This window comes from Sitophilus oryzae, unplaced genomic scaffold, assembly GCF_002938485.1.
Source record: "Sitophilus oryzae breed Bouriz unplaced genomic scaffold, Soryzae_2.0 scaffold_467_pilon_pilon, whole genome shotgun sequence".
NCBI lineage: Eukaryota > Metazoa > Arthropoda > Insecta > Coleoptera > Curculionidae > Sitophilus > Sitophilus oryzae.
This window is the reverse complement of record NW_022147048.1, coordinates 2,181,803-2,196,725: the sequence shown is the minus strand read 5'-3', so window position 1 is coordinate 2,196,725 and position 14,923 is coordinate 2,181,803. Positions and strand designations below refer to the sequence as shown.

The following is a 14,923-nucleotide window of genomic DNA, read 5'->3' as shown; positions in this document are numbered from 1 at the left end:
GTCACAGAACAGCTATCTAGCAACTACCGCACCTGATCGTTCAACCTTGTAACAAGTGAAAAAATGCGTAAACATCTAGAAATAAGAAAAAACAACAAATTGGTCGAAGAAATTTATCCTTCTCATTTACTCTGATAAATGTTTAAATAAACTTTTCAAATTTCAATCCTTCATATTTTCTCAATAACTCGACCGATTTTCAAAAACGAAGCCGGAAAATATAGAGAATAGAAAGCCCTTTTCATTGCGGTACCACTTGACCTCCCTTCCCATTTGAAAAAAATTGGGGGATGACGCCTCCGCTTAAAGGGTTGAAGATTTTGCAATCATTTTTGGGGCAAAAGTTGTCCCCCTCACAAACAAAATTGACGTATTTTTGAATTTTCTGAAAAAAAAACCCTGGTCGTTATGCCTTGCGAAACGTTTTCGATGGGCCACCCTGTGTTATATAGTCTATGTTTATATTGTTTATATTTATATATGTATGTATATAAATATGTATGTTATATAGTCACTTACTAGCGTAAAGTTATTCCATTATTTCACTCGATTTTTGACCGAGATCTACCGCACGCCGCACAACCATCTAGTTTACAGTCTTTTTCGATAAATCGCAATAGTGTCACTGTTAATTTAAGTTCTGCCACAATTTTAGTGGCGGCTTATCAGGGTAGGCAAGGTAGACGGCGCCTACCCTAAGATTTTGGCAGAATTTAAGCGATTTATTACATTACATTATTTACTCTCTATTAATGTTGCCAATTCATAAAAATACTGTTAATACACGGAAGTGTGTTTTAATAATCAATATTATTTTAATATTTGTGGTTTTGTATATTAACATATTCACTACCGCTGGCGTACGCTGACCACTGACTGTGCCGCTGCGTTAGGTAGTTAGAGTGCCTTTGTTCGGCGATTTCTACATCGCCTACTATCAGAGTCGATGCACGACGTACGGCAGTCTTCTCCCTCTGTCTAAGTCATCGTGCGGTAGCGACGCGACGTAAGTCGGAGTTGTATCATATTAAGGCGGGGCTTAGGCGAAATCTCCGGTCGCCTTCGCATGAAGTCGTGGAGGCTCGGTAGGCTTAGATGTTAAGGGGACATTCCGGATATTTCATAAGGACATATATCACATTTCGTTAAGGGGATATTTCATATGATTCATTATAGGCTGTACTTAAACTGCCGTTAAACGGTAGCTTACTAAAATGCCGTTAATAGGTTTGACGTCGTTGATGTGACGCACTTGACGGCTTTATGAAATATAGAAATTTTATAAGGACTAACCAACGCTATCCACCCCACCAAATAACCAACTTAACCAACGCAACTAACCTCGACACTGATAAAAAATATATAAAACAAATATAAATTAGTAAAAATCAACCAACCCTACCAAATAACCAACTAACCAATGAATTAACACCCTGCAAATAACCACGCTAACCAACCCGCCAAATAACTAAACCAATCCAACTAAAAAGAGTGAAACCAATGCAATAAGATCACGCTATAAGCAAAAAAAAATATAAAAAAGTCTTGGTCGGCGTGAGATTTGAACCACGGACCATTCGCTTACGAAGCGATAGCCTCAGCCACTGACCCCCAGGTGCTCTTGCAGAATGCTTAAGGCTAGGCATTACTTTCAGCCGACATGAACGACGTCACAATATCTATTAACGGCATTTTAGTAGGCTACCGTTTAACGGCTGTTTAAGTACATCGTTCATTATACGTTGCATTTAAAACTTTTATATGAAAATTCTGGGCAAATAGACGCAACTAAAATTTTGTTGCCTATCCAATCACACGGGTCACGAACCGCCACTGCACAATTTCCATCTAGATTTACTACCATTACACGACTATCAATAGTAGAATAAATAATAAATAACATAAAATAAGCTCAGTAAAGACTGACAAATTCACAAAATTTCAAATCAAATTCAAATGTGTCAAATGAATCGTCAAACAGAACTGTCAAGGGTCCCAACCCTAGAATCCTTTTTCCGCCTACCATGCATTAATACATGGATTAGCATTATACTCCTTCCTTAATCTTTTTATTCAAAGGTATGTAGGTATATCAGAGATATAGAGGTAAAGAGAGTGGGCATGAACGTGCGCAGAAATTATAATCTTGATGGCCGCTATGTTCGCGCTTAGGTCTATAGGGGGAGGTTAGAAAGTAGTAGAGATTATAAGTTGCTTGACGGTTATTTTTAGTTCATCTTAAAAATATCGCGTAATATTAATTAAACTACTATAGTGTATGACAGTACATATTACAAATGAAACATCATATTTTTATCAGGACGAGGAAACAGCAAATGCATAATTAATAGTAAGAAAATGCTATAAATAGTAAAATTACTACAATCATTAAAATAACTTTTTATTTTACTTCAGCTTATTGGGCATGTGCAAATGTATATTTCTTTTATTTCAATGTTTGGAAAGTTTACCAATAAGAATTTATTTTATTGTATTTTAATTTCCTGTTCAAACACACCATTATTTTAAAAATTTTAAAATACGAGCCACGATTAATATACTAAACGAATAGAATAAAATTGACAAACTACTTTCTTTATTAAATTATAACATAAAATACTAAAAACAGTCCAGAAAAATACACAAAGCTGTTTATATCAATAAGTTCAAAAAATCCGAGAAATTAGAACCTATTGTAACTGATCTCGGAAAAACTAGGAATTCAGAATAGCAATGGGACAAAACACGAAATTAAACTAAATCAAATTGGAAGTTATCATCTGTTGTTATTACTTATTAATCCTCCTGGTAGACCTAAGCATAAACATTTCTGCCCCCTCTACATCTGAGATTTATACTTACTTTATACAGAGCTACTTGATAGTACAGCAAAAGTAACCCTCGTATATTTTCTAGTGTCCTGTGCCATTCTGTCCCAACATCAAGCACAAACTAAAGCAGCAACAACTGCAGCATAGGCTGCAACAAGCGCAGATGCTGCGACGCAGGATGGAGGTTATGTCACGCACCACGCCGCAAGCGAACGCTTTGGCCAATCCGGGCGTGGGCATGGGAGGCGCGGGGCAGCAGGTCCTTCCGGGTGCGATCAGTCCAGCCGGAGGGATCAGCTCGGGTAAGGGTTAGTGTTTTTTTTTGTTTTCATTCTTTTTTTAGTTTTTAGTTGTGATGTAACGAATATTTAAATTTGCGCATTTCCTAACGGTAATGCGAGGTTAAGGCAACGATATGCTGTTTTAAATATCTGCTGTTTCAAATCTCTTCTATTCTGCGATCGTTCAACGTTACGTCATAGTTATTTATCAAATATGCGTTAGGCTGTGTCAGATCAGTTTATATTGTTTAGAAAATTTTAAGTATGTTTGTATTTGAAAAAATAAATAAAAATTAAATTGTGTGACTTCCGTTTTTATTAAATTCATGTAGGTATGTTAGGCTTTATTCGTTTTGACTGTCTTCCGATATATAATTTTAGGCGCACATCGGTTTTTTTCCAGGTAAGTTACTGTTAAAAATAACTTTATGAAAAAACTTGAGATTCTATGCAAGAAAAGACACTTTGATACTCTAGAAGTTCAAGATGCCTAAACTAATTAAATATTTTCGTACTTAAACTCAACAATGACAAGTACTAAAAACAATGTGTCATTTACGAAATGCCTTAATGACATCACCAATCTGTTTCATCTAATTGTCAACTGAAAGAGAGAGTTCGACAATATAATAATATGACGTGACGTTGAACGATGGCTGAACAAACAATACTTCTGCAAGTCTAGACTATGATAAACTTTTTTTTTTCTATCGCGGCTAAAAACTAGACTTACGCAAGTCTCGGAATCACAAAATTAAAACTTTCTTGATACTTGTAGACGTTGTACAAGTCTAAATACTTATTATATTATCTTATATTTTTACAAAACTTTGACGTTTGTAACTTTGTATGGTACGCCACTGACTTCTTAATAAATATTATTTTCAATTTTTTAATAATTTCTAAACAATTTTGATCTCTTGATTTTTTCTTCGTCCGTCGCATGTTTTTTGATTAAAATTAGTCATTTTTATTTCAGTGTCAAATCGCTAAAAATCTGATGCGGTGTGGAAATCGCTTCTGCATCAGCTGAAAAAAAAACTTAGAGATACAACAGTTTTTTTTGTACATAAAAAACCGCATTTTTGTGTATAGAAGTCGCGTATGCAGTTTCATAAAAATGTTCAGAAATCGAAAAAATTCAGTTCAGAAATAGGAAAAATCAGTTTTTATAGAAAAGTTTACCATCCTCTATCACAGAAGTTAGTAGGATGTCCACTCCACTCCTTGGAGAAAGAACATCTGTCCCCTCTACAACAGGAAAATTTCCATGTATGAGTTATAGACTGTTATAGACTAATTTAACTCAAGAAAGAGGGACATAGTAGATTTTTAAGGTCGCGGTGATTAAGAAAGAGCCCCTTTAAATATTACTATATCATAAGAAGCACCCTGTATAAATAATCAACTTTTCAATACTTGTTTAATTATACATTAACAGCAAATATTCGCATCTGAATTTTCATCTGAACTGTCAGTTTAAATTGATATTTGTTACATCACTAATTTTTTGTAGTGTTATTAATTAAGAAATATCATTAATATCTTTTTTAATGTTTTTTTTTACTTTCCATTTCTACCAACATTTTGTATCTTTGAATTCTTGTGGTTTAATCATTGCATGTAAAAAAAACTTTCTTTTAGTAAAATGCTAGACATTTTTACAGTGTATATACAGGGTTTTTAGAAATATTTGGTGCCATAAAGTTTTTGATTGTCTTCTATTGATTATGCCGTTTTTAACTTTCTATCCATTCAGGTCAAACTTCTGCATTCAAAATGCTCCTACATAAAAAAATTAAGTTTTTTAATATCTCAGATAGGCAACCGTCTAAATATGTCTGAACCCATGTACAGGATGTCCCATTTTAGTTGAAATCAAACGGTATCTCCGTTATTAGTAAAGATAGGAGGATGCCGTTTGTACAAACCTGTCCCACTTTTTTGTCAAACGGAAGATGATGTCATCAAAATTTTCATAGCCCTCTTCGTTTCTGAGCTACAGGGTCTTTTCGAAAATTTTGCAATTTGGGACAGCCCCCGTATCTCCGTTATTATGGATGATATCGAGAAGGTGAAAACTGGTTCTTGTAGAATTTTTTCGTAGAATACAGTGATGTAGTCTGTTTTTCTACAAAAAAAATATTTTTGTAAATATGAACTAAAGTTATGTTTTTTCAAATGGAACACACATTTTCACTATTTACTGCAATATTTAAAATATATCATTTTCTTATTAGTAGGCCGTGACAAATAACAAAAAAATCAAAGTGGTATTTACTAAAATAGTCATACACATATTAAAATTATATTTGGAATTCATATATTTTACTTTTGAATTGTTACCACTGAATCTCTTAATATATTTTTCTTTTTTTTATAACGGAATTTATTATAACGGGATGGGTTTCCTAAAAGCTTGCATTATTAAAGCATTTTCCAGGTATTCGACATTGTGTTAGTTCCCACGATATATTTCATATTTCAAAAATTTCCAAAATCAGAAATCCAGAACGGACAAATCCAGGAATCAGGGAGGCCATCATATGTGTCCATTCATTCCAATTCATTGATTTGAGAAATAATAATTTAACAAAATTCTAATATTTTTGTTGTAAGTTAAGTTGTGAGGGGGAGCCCCATCTTGCTGAAAGTATATTTCACGTAAATTAGCTAAAGGAATATTTAAAAGTTCCGATACGATAGCTTCCAAGATTTACAAATAGAGGTAGAGAGTTAAGTTTCCCTAATATATAAAGAATTTTTAGTGGCTCTCAAAATCAAACAAGAGACAGATAGCAGTATATACATACTTTTAATAATTCTTTAGTTACTTTTATTATCAATCATGGCCTACTAATAAATATGATCTTTAATATTTTTTTTTATATTTATTTTTTCTTAAAATATTCTTTTAGTAGAATAACAGACTACGCCACTGTATTCTACGTAAAAAGTTCTACAATAAACAGTTTTCACTTTCTCGATACCTTTAACAATAACAGAGATACAGGGGGTGTCCCAAATTGCAAAAATTTCAAAAAGACCCTGTAGCTCAGAAACGAAGAGGGCTATGAAAATTTTGTTTACGGCATCTTCCGTTTGACAAAAAAGTGGCACAGGTTTGTGCCAACCGCACCCTTCTATCTTCACTAATAACGGAGATACCGTATGATTTCAACTAAAATGGGACACCCTGTACATGCTGTCCCATTTTCGTGTTTTGCGGGGTTTCTCGTTTTTGAGTAGAGCTGCAAAGATAAGGTGATATCACTGTGCTAATTTTTACTTAATTCTAGAAACGAGAAACCCCATAAAACACAAGAAAATGGGACACCTTATACTATCAAGGCATTTAACCAAAAGTAATAATAGAAGACTCTGAAATCAGAGGAAAGAGCATGAACCTAGTAGGACCGAAACGAATTTTTTTGACATTTGGTATTTACTTTTTTCTATAGGTATGCCGAATCCATCGATGGGCATACCCTCGCACCAACCGGGTATCGGCTTGAAGCCTGGCACTCAGACTCCACCTGCTAACGTTCTCCAGGTCGTGAAGCAAGTGCAAGAAGAGGCTGCCAGGCAGCAAGCGCCCCACGTCGGATATGGCAAAGGCGTGCCGGGGCAAGTGCCCGGCCAGAACATGCCGCCACCCCCCATGAGGGGTATGCCGGGTCATTTGGCCGCCAATCAAGGTAGGTTAAAGAGGGATTTTCTACTTGGTGTACAGTGTTTTAGGTTATAATGGATGATAGAGGTAAGGAGAATTATCTTCTTGTATTGTAAAGGGGTCGTCAAAGAGAGAACAATTAATATTGCGTTGCTGTAGCACTTTAAATAAGAAGACTAAGGAAGGAGCATATCAAAAATCTTAGGTACACCGCGATGGGCCTCAAATATGGCCGACTTAAATTCCGGTTTATCAGTGTCGTTCTAATTTTATTTAAAAAATGTAAAACTATGATGTAGGGTAGACGTGGGGTAGACTCAATAATTTGTTGTTTTATTTTACGTTGTGAATAAATGTTGGTAGTTATTAAAATTGTTATAAAGATATATAATTCTAATAAAAATAGATAAGTTATAATAAGTACTTATTAACACAAACATCCGATGCGCTACTGAAGCAGGTAAGTCAAATTAACGTATCTAAATTCTTTGACATCTAATTTTTGACAAGTAATAAATAAGAGCTAAAATGCAAGAAAAAATGTATAATTTAGTTAATTTAAGCGAATTTCATATATGATCGGTTTACTACATGTATGTATATTATATAGTCACTTACTAGCGAAAAGTTCTTCCATTATTTCACTCAGTTTTTGCCGAGATCTACCGCACGCTACACAACCAACTATTTTAGAGTCTTTTTCGATAAATCGCGATAGTGTCACTGTTAATTTAAGTTCTGCCACAATTTCCATCTAGATTTACTACCTTTATACAACTATCAGTAGTAGAATAAATAATAAATAACATAAAATAAGCTCCGTAAAGACTGACAAATCCACAAAATTTCAAATCAAATTCAAATGTGTCAAATGAATCGTCAAACAGAACTGTCAAGGATCCCCACCCTAAAGTGCTTTTTCCGCCCACCATGCATGAATGCATGGATAGCATTATGCTCCTTCCTTAGTCTTCTTATTCAAAGCTGTAGCAAAAGTTCTACATTTGATAACGAGACAAAGTCTCCATAGATGCTTCTTCTTACCACTACCTTCCAAAGACTGCTAACTAAAGGAGACACTATTCATTAAACTTCGTTCCTTTACAATCCTACATACTATAATACCGTATGATCGAATAAAAACGGCGTCAGCGATGGCTATGAAATGACAATCGATGACATTTCCCATATAAGAATGACAACGATCTTCATTTCATAGCCATCGCTGACCCCCGTTTTATTCGATCATACGGTACTTTAATATGAGTTAAAAAAGATGGGTGCATAAATATAAAAACGCTGTTAAGTTTCGTTTGCATTTGTTAATAACGTTTTTTCGTAAAAACCTGCTTAAAATTTAGATTAGGTACACCAACCACTGTTAAAGCCAAAAAAAAACCGAAATGTCAATTTGGGAGTAGAATAGTCTACCCTTTTGCAAACTAAGCACTGGCGAACCAACTTAGATATTTAAAAATGCTTTAAACGGATCTTTTGCAAAAAATAACAGTAAAAATGACTTAAAAATCACAAAAGGTCACAAACACCGCGCAGAGTCACTGTTAAACATAATATGAAAGAATCAGTGAAAGGTCAGTTTTTTTTAACCATAGAAACTAAACAGTCTCCCTGAAACAGCCTTGCCACAGTTACTTCTTAAATAAATGTTAATAATTATAAATTTAATTAGAAATCTAAAAATAACTTTAAAACTATACTACCGTATGATCCAAAAAAAACGGCGTCAGCGATGGCTATGAAATGAAAATCGCTGTCATTTTATATGTAAATTTATATACATACAGGCATACCGTATATGTATTTTAACTAAAATGATTTTACGTTTTGTTAAACTCTTTATCTTTTTTACAGGCGGTAATCTGCTGCCCATGGAACAATGGCAACAGCGGTATCCGGGCGGTGTAGCTCCCTCCGGCATCAGACAGTCAGCTGGTCCGGGGATGAACCCTGCTGCGGCCGCTCAAATGGGCGGCGGTCCGCCCAACGTGCAAACGGGGGCGGGTGTGCAGCCGGGCGCCGTTCGACCTGGAGGCGTGGCCGGAGGAGCTGGAGCACCGGGAGGGGCGATGGGCAACCCGGCGGCTGCAGCAGCCGCTGCAGGGAACATGCACCAGAAGCAGGCCCTACAGCAACTGATGCAGACACTGCGGTCGCCCCACAGTCCCGATCAACAGCAACAGATCCTCACTATACTCAAGTCGAATCCCCAGTTGATGGCTGCATTTATTAAACAGCGACAGGTAACTGTATACGTATTTTTAAGGAATTTTGTTAAACCCACAAATACATAGATAGGGCGAATACACATAGTCAAAAATTAGGTCTATGTAAAAAGCCATGTAAGTTTCTAGATGACCGTCTAGAATCTTTAGTTGTCTTAAAAATATCGCGTATTGATAATTAGACTGCTATAGTAGATAACAAATGCAAAAACTATATATTGCAAATGAATAATGATCTTTTTGTCAAGACGAGGAAACAGAAAATACTGTAAATAATAAAATTTTATTATACTTCAGCGCACTAGGCATGTGCAAATGTATATTTCTCATTTCATTTCGCTGTTTGAATGTTGACAAGTAAGAATTTATTATTTATTATATTATTTTCTTATTTTATTTTGTTTTTGTTTGAAACCACCATTATTCTTAAAATTTTAGAGCACAACAAGCCATGATTAAACACCAAACAAATAGTAAAATTGAATATGCTTACCACCTACTAATTATTAAATTATTACACTTAAAATACTGAAAATAGTTCAGAAGAATACAAAAGCCGTTTATTTTTAACACATGCCAAATTAATTTTGAAGAACCCTGAAATTTGGAATAGCAATAGGAAAAAAGACGAAATTAAACTCAAATTAGAGGTTACCGGCTGTTATTATTACTTATTGTGTTCCCCTGTAGAGATTGAATATTAATTTTTACTTTCAGCAGGTTCAGCAAATGCAGGCAAGTGGGGGTAACCCACCGCCGCAACAGCTTCAACACATGCTAAGTCAAAACCCCGTCGGTCAGCAACACCCGAACCGTTTGGCCATGCAGGGCAACATGCTCAATCCCGGCCAGCCTGGGCTCAACCAAGTGCCGGGCGGGCCCGGACAGTCTATGGCGCAGTCCCAACAGCAACAACAATGGTAAGTCCAATCAGTTGGGCTAAAATTTAACAAAAGATTATTAATCTTTTTATTCAACGCAATTTGTAGACGTCTTTTATTCGCATAACGAATCGTTTTATTCAGGTACAAGCATCAACAGCAATTGCTAGCGATGCAACAACGTCAACAGCAACAGGTGGCGGCGCAGCAGCAGCAACAACAGCAGCAGCAGGGCGGTTTCCAGCAACCGGGCGCCTACCAGCAGAGGATGCCCGGCATCAGGCCGCCGCCTCATATAGGCTATAACAACGCGTTCAACGACCAGTACGCGCCGATGCAGGGTCTGAAACCGACGCCGCCCCCTGTGCCGTCGCCCCAGGGCATGATGGGGCCACCACAGGGACAGGGTATCTCGTCGGCGGTGCAGCAACAGCTGATAAGCGTCAGAAGTCCGCCGCCTATAAGGTACACTTTAAATGACAAATCGTAGTGGCTAAATCTGTAAAATAGAGCTTCATTCAGAACCCCGCAATTAGTGGAATAAATCAGTGGTTTCAATTAGCGTAAGTTTTCTCAAATTTGAATGTAAGCATTCAGAACGTTAAAATTAGTGGTAGGAATTTTCAGTTAGTGGAAAAAATGAACAAACTTTTGACTTTTCCACTAATCATACTTAAAATTTAAAGATTTGATCGAATATTACTTTTCGTGTCTTGTCCTGGTCTGTTAAAAGATACCCCAATCGTATTTTTAATCATCTCAGTTTTTCAAATTTTCAGTACATATTAAAGTTATCTTTTACAAAATAATTGTGAATTTATAAAGTCAAAATAAATCAAATTATGATGTGATAACTATCAGAGATCACTGAGAGCAGTAATAGTGTTAGAGTTGTTAGAAAGTAATAGTTTTTTAAGGGAAAATTTAAAATAGTTTTCATTATTACACAACAAACCAAGTTTAACAGATACAGGTAATTCGTTAAACAATAATACATTGTTGTAAAGGACCTCTGAGAAATAGTTGTTCTGTGATGTGACATAGTTCACGCAGAACGTTTCCTCAGATTTATTTAAGTCATGAACAGAATGTCGATTTATTAGTCTTAACTTTTAGATATTAAGGAGTGTAATTTTAGATATTCAGTATAATTAGTGGCAAAAGATAAAAATTTGTCAATTTCTACTAATTGAAAATAACTACAACAAATGTTGATGTTCCGAATGCTTACATTGAAATTAGAGGAACAAAATTCTACACTATATTAAGCACATTATTGAAACCACTAATTTCAACTGTTGTTTTTATTCTCCCTTCCCAAAGAACGGTAAACTAATAGGATTGCTCATCCTCATAAGACGTACGTTCGCCTCTTCCCGCGCTTCAGCTGACAGTTGTGACGTCATTGTAGTCCTTGTCAAAGCCTTGTCGCGGCCTTGTCATGATAGTGTGTATTATTAGTTGCCTATGGTAAACTTATAAACATCACAGCTGAGAAATTTTGAGTTAATTATTTTGTCAATTTTAAATGTGAAAAAGGTGTCTTTAAAGTTTTTAGAGCTATAGAGTGTATAAATACGTTCATTTTGTGTTGTGGATTGTGACAAAGTGCTTACTATGTGCCCACGATATTGTTTATTAATTATTTTAAAGCAAAATATGGAAGTGTTCTAAAAAGAATGCTTGCAAAAGGTGATGCTGGGAACTGCTGTTCTTAAAAATGCATTATCCGAGTATTTAATACGATTTATACAGTTAATTTTCTATATTGCATACATATAAGGTGTTTAAATAAATAAACTAAATAATGAACGTTTTGCAGTCGGCAACCAATAATGCACGTGTGTGTATTATTGGTTGCCGGATAAGGACTAAATAACCATGACAAGGACTACAATGGCGTCACAAAGCGAGTAGTTTCGCATGCACCTGGCGGACACTTTTGGCTGAATGAGCAGTCCTATTAGGTTAACTGTTCTTGCTCCGTCCCAATCTAATACATTTTTTCTTAATCCTTGTAGAAGTCCCCAACCGAGCATGTCAAGACCGTCGCCTTCCCCGCGCACTCAGCCCGTAGCGAGTCCCCGCGGGCCCCAGCCCTCGCCCCACGATCTCGCCTCCTCCGAGATGCTGCTCGGCGGCCAGAACCACTCGGGCGGGCTTCACCCGCACGTCAGTCCCGCCTCGGCCGCGTCCAACCAAGACGAGCTCCCGCCGATGACGCCCCAAGACCAGCTCAGCAAATTCGTGGAACAGCTTTAGTGGTGCCGTGCAATCTTGACCTCCTGCAGGACGACGGTTCCTAACGAATGACGGTTTGAACACGGTCAGGATAAAGGAGTCGGTGGCGACAGGAAACAGGCTAGAGGATAGAACTTTAGCCGCAATATGTATATGATCCGACTCAGATCGCGCCAACAGCGGCAAGAATTCTATATAATTATTTTTCGAGGTTCGAAAACAGAACAAGTGATATAAAAGTATGCCCCTAATGAGCAGCTATGTACATATTATATATATATAAATACAGTTTTAAAGGTTTTGTACATATGTTTGATAAACGATTGTACCATATTGTGAATATTTTTTAGTAAAAGATTAATTATTAAGTGAGATACGGAGAAAAATACCTAAAAGTATTTTGGGCTTTGCGTGAGGCTGTGTTTAATTATGGATTGTTACCCGCCCCGCCTACTGGAGGCATAGCTGCGCAACTGTTTGCTCGTTTATTATTTTTTTTACTGTGACTTTTTAGTGACGCTGTATAGAAAATAGAATAATAAGTGCCGGCCACCAGCCGGTTGCTAATGTGATGGCGGCCGAGGTCTCCCGCGCGGGGAGGCTCAGGCCCCCGTTTGTTTTTATATAATATATTTATAATTTATATATATATCGTCTGTTTTTCATGTGTTTTACATTCCACAAGCTATGTGGAGTCCGTGTGCAAGTGTGCGCTGGCGTATCCCCGACAATCTTACCCAAGCCAGTGCAATAAAATTCAAAAAGCAAACCGAGAGAAACTTATTCGACACTCCCTCCTAATTTATTACTTGAACATACATAAATTAGAATAAATTAGTGTTAAGTATTATATAAAAGAAATAAACCTTATTTAAAAAATTACTGTAGTTTTCTTTAATAACCGTTCGGTTTATATCCTCAATGTATACTCTGTCTAGTGAAAGAATGTGGATAAGATTGTAATTTATTAGTGTCCGACTGGAATTTTGGTTTCAGCTAAGTTTCGGCCAAAAAGAACGAGTTTCGGCTACAATCCGGCCGAAACCGAAGCTACGTTCGGGATATTTTATGCTGTGTCTAGGATTTGTGCACTTTGAAGTAAGAGGTGATAGTAATTAATAGTTCATTAAACTGGCAGAAAATGAATGATTAATCTCTATCTTAAAGATTTTGTTATTGATTATAAAAATGTTAATTATTATAGTAAACGCCACGAATGTTTGGGAGTGATTTATCGCTTGATGAAGTTAGAATCGACACGCGCGCTATTATTTTTACATTAAAAACGTAAATTTTTACCGCAGACGTAGGTTTTTAAAGGCCCGGTCTAATCATCTGCCTGCGCTCCTCCTACTTATTCTAAAATGTTTGCGTGATTGACAAAGACGACACTATATCGCGTTTCTTTGATTGATTCGTTTTTGTGCGTCAGTCCATTGGTGTGCTTGCAGTGCGACCAATTGGGCATTCCATTTTATATTTATAACCAAATATATGTTTTGACAAGACTTTGACAGTTAAAACAACAAATTACGACAGATTATATATTGATTATTATATGATTTGAAACACCACGGCACTGGAATTAAGTTTTATGTGACCTTGAACAGATTAGTTCACATGGTAACGACCGATGAATCACTCCCAAACATTCGTGGCGTTTACTATATCAGCTTTTAATTAAATTTAATTTTACTACAAAAACATCACCTTTTATGGAAGTTCTGGTTTTGGTATCGGCCGTAACTGAGACCGAAGCCGAAATTCGGTTTCTGTTTCGGCCTCAAAAAGCAGTTTCGCTCAGACCAGTGACTAATGCCCACTTGCACCGTTTGTGTAAACTTTGTTTAAAGGCTAAACAGTGATTAACTATACATATTTTATTATAGTTAATCACTGTTTAGCCTTTAAACAAAGTTTATACAAACGGTGCAAGTGGGCATTAAGAATACAATAACAACCGAAACTAAATTGTTTTTGTCTCCATCAGTGCCGTGCCATTTTTCATAAATTTTTCGCCTACGCCTATGATGGATGCTGCTTCTTTTTTTACGTAATTAATGTGTCAATTATTATGGTGTCATCCACCTGTCCCTGGCCACGACACTACAGCCAGGGACAAGACGATGAGTGAGATGCGTGTGTTCCCCCCTAGGGGGGATTCCCCCCGGCGCTTGACCAGGAGCTTCCCCACCAACGACAAGGTCTTGCATCTCCTAGAGGAAGTTATAGAGGACATTTATATAGCGTTTGCTACACAAAGGCATAAAACTACATCTAACTTATATGGAAATATAGTTTGTTTATTCAGTCAGGGTGTAAATTGACTAAACATTAAGATTTTTATAAATTATAACAATCTTAAAATTTGTGATATCTAAAATATTAAAAATTCTGCAACTATCACTCTGAAGTACATGAGAATATTTAAGGCATTTTAACAGTACAAAACCTACCTAAACCACAAAAAGACTAGCGTCTACGTCCCACTAGTCTACTCACGCACCTAGCAATGTTGTCAAGTTGTAGTAGGTTGTTATGGGTATTATACAGTACGTCTGCTGGATCTGTGTCTATGAAAGGAATGCGGACAAAAAACATTTAAATAAACGTCGTATTTTATACGTCGACTTGACGAGTACGTCACCGCAAATCGCTCCGCCCTCTCATTTTATTGGCTACTTGCAAATTTGTCGAATTTTTATTGATGGGACGCGTCGTCTAATTTTTTACGAAAAACATGGAGAGAATATCGTTTCCCCTCTCACGGATA

General features: G+C 36.4%; 1 protein-coding gene across 7 annotated transcripts in view; it reads left to right on the top strand.

Moving 5' to 3' along the window:
• The window catches only part of LOC115886108 (CREB-binding protein), a 46,194-nt gene extending 33,165 nt beyond the window's left edge, over positions 1 to 13,029 (top strand). For 4 of the 7 annotated variants that reach the window (XM_030905170.1, XM_030905165.1, XM_030905166.1 and 1 more), the window contains 6 exons: positions 2,917 to 3,139; positions 6,574 to 6,810; positions 8,658 to 9,046; positions 9,746 to 9,948; positions 10,054 to 10,374; positions 11,931 to 13,029. In XM_030905170.1, the coding sequence (XP_030761030.1) occupies positions 2,917 to 3,139; positions 6,574 to 6,810; positions 8,658 to 9,046; positions 9,746 to 9,948; positions 10,054 to 10,374; positions 11,931 to 12,171 (1,614 nt within the window). In that variant the 3' untranslated portion in view covers positions 12,172 to 13,029. The remainder of the gene's footprint in view (positions 1 to 2,916; positions 3,140 to 6,573; positions 6,811 to 8,657; positions 9,047 to 9,745; positions 9,949 to 10,053; positions 10,375 to 11,930) is intronic. The other 3 variants (XM_030905172.1, XM_030905168.1, XM_030905167.1) reach the window with 2 other exon arrangements.
• The last annotated feature ends 1,894 nt before the right edge of the window (positions 13,030 to 14,923 follow it).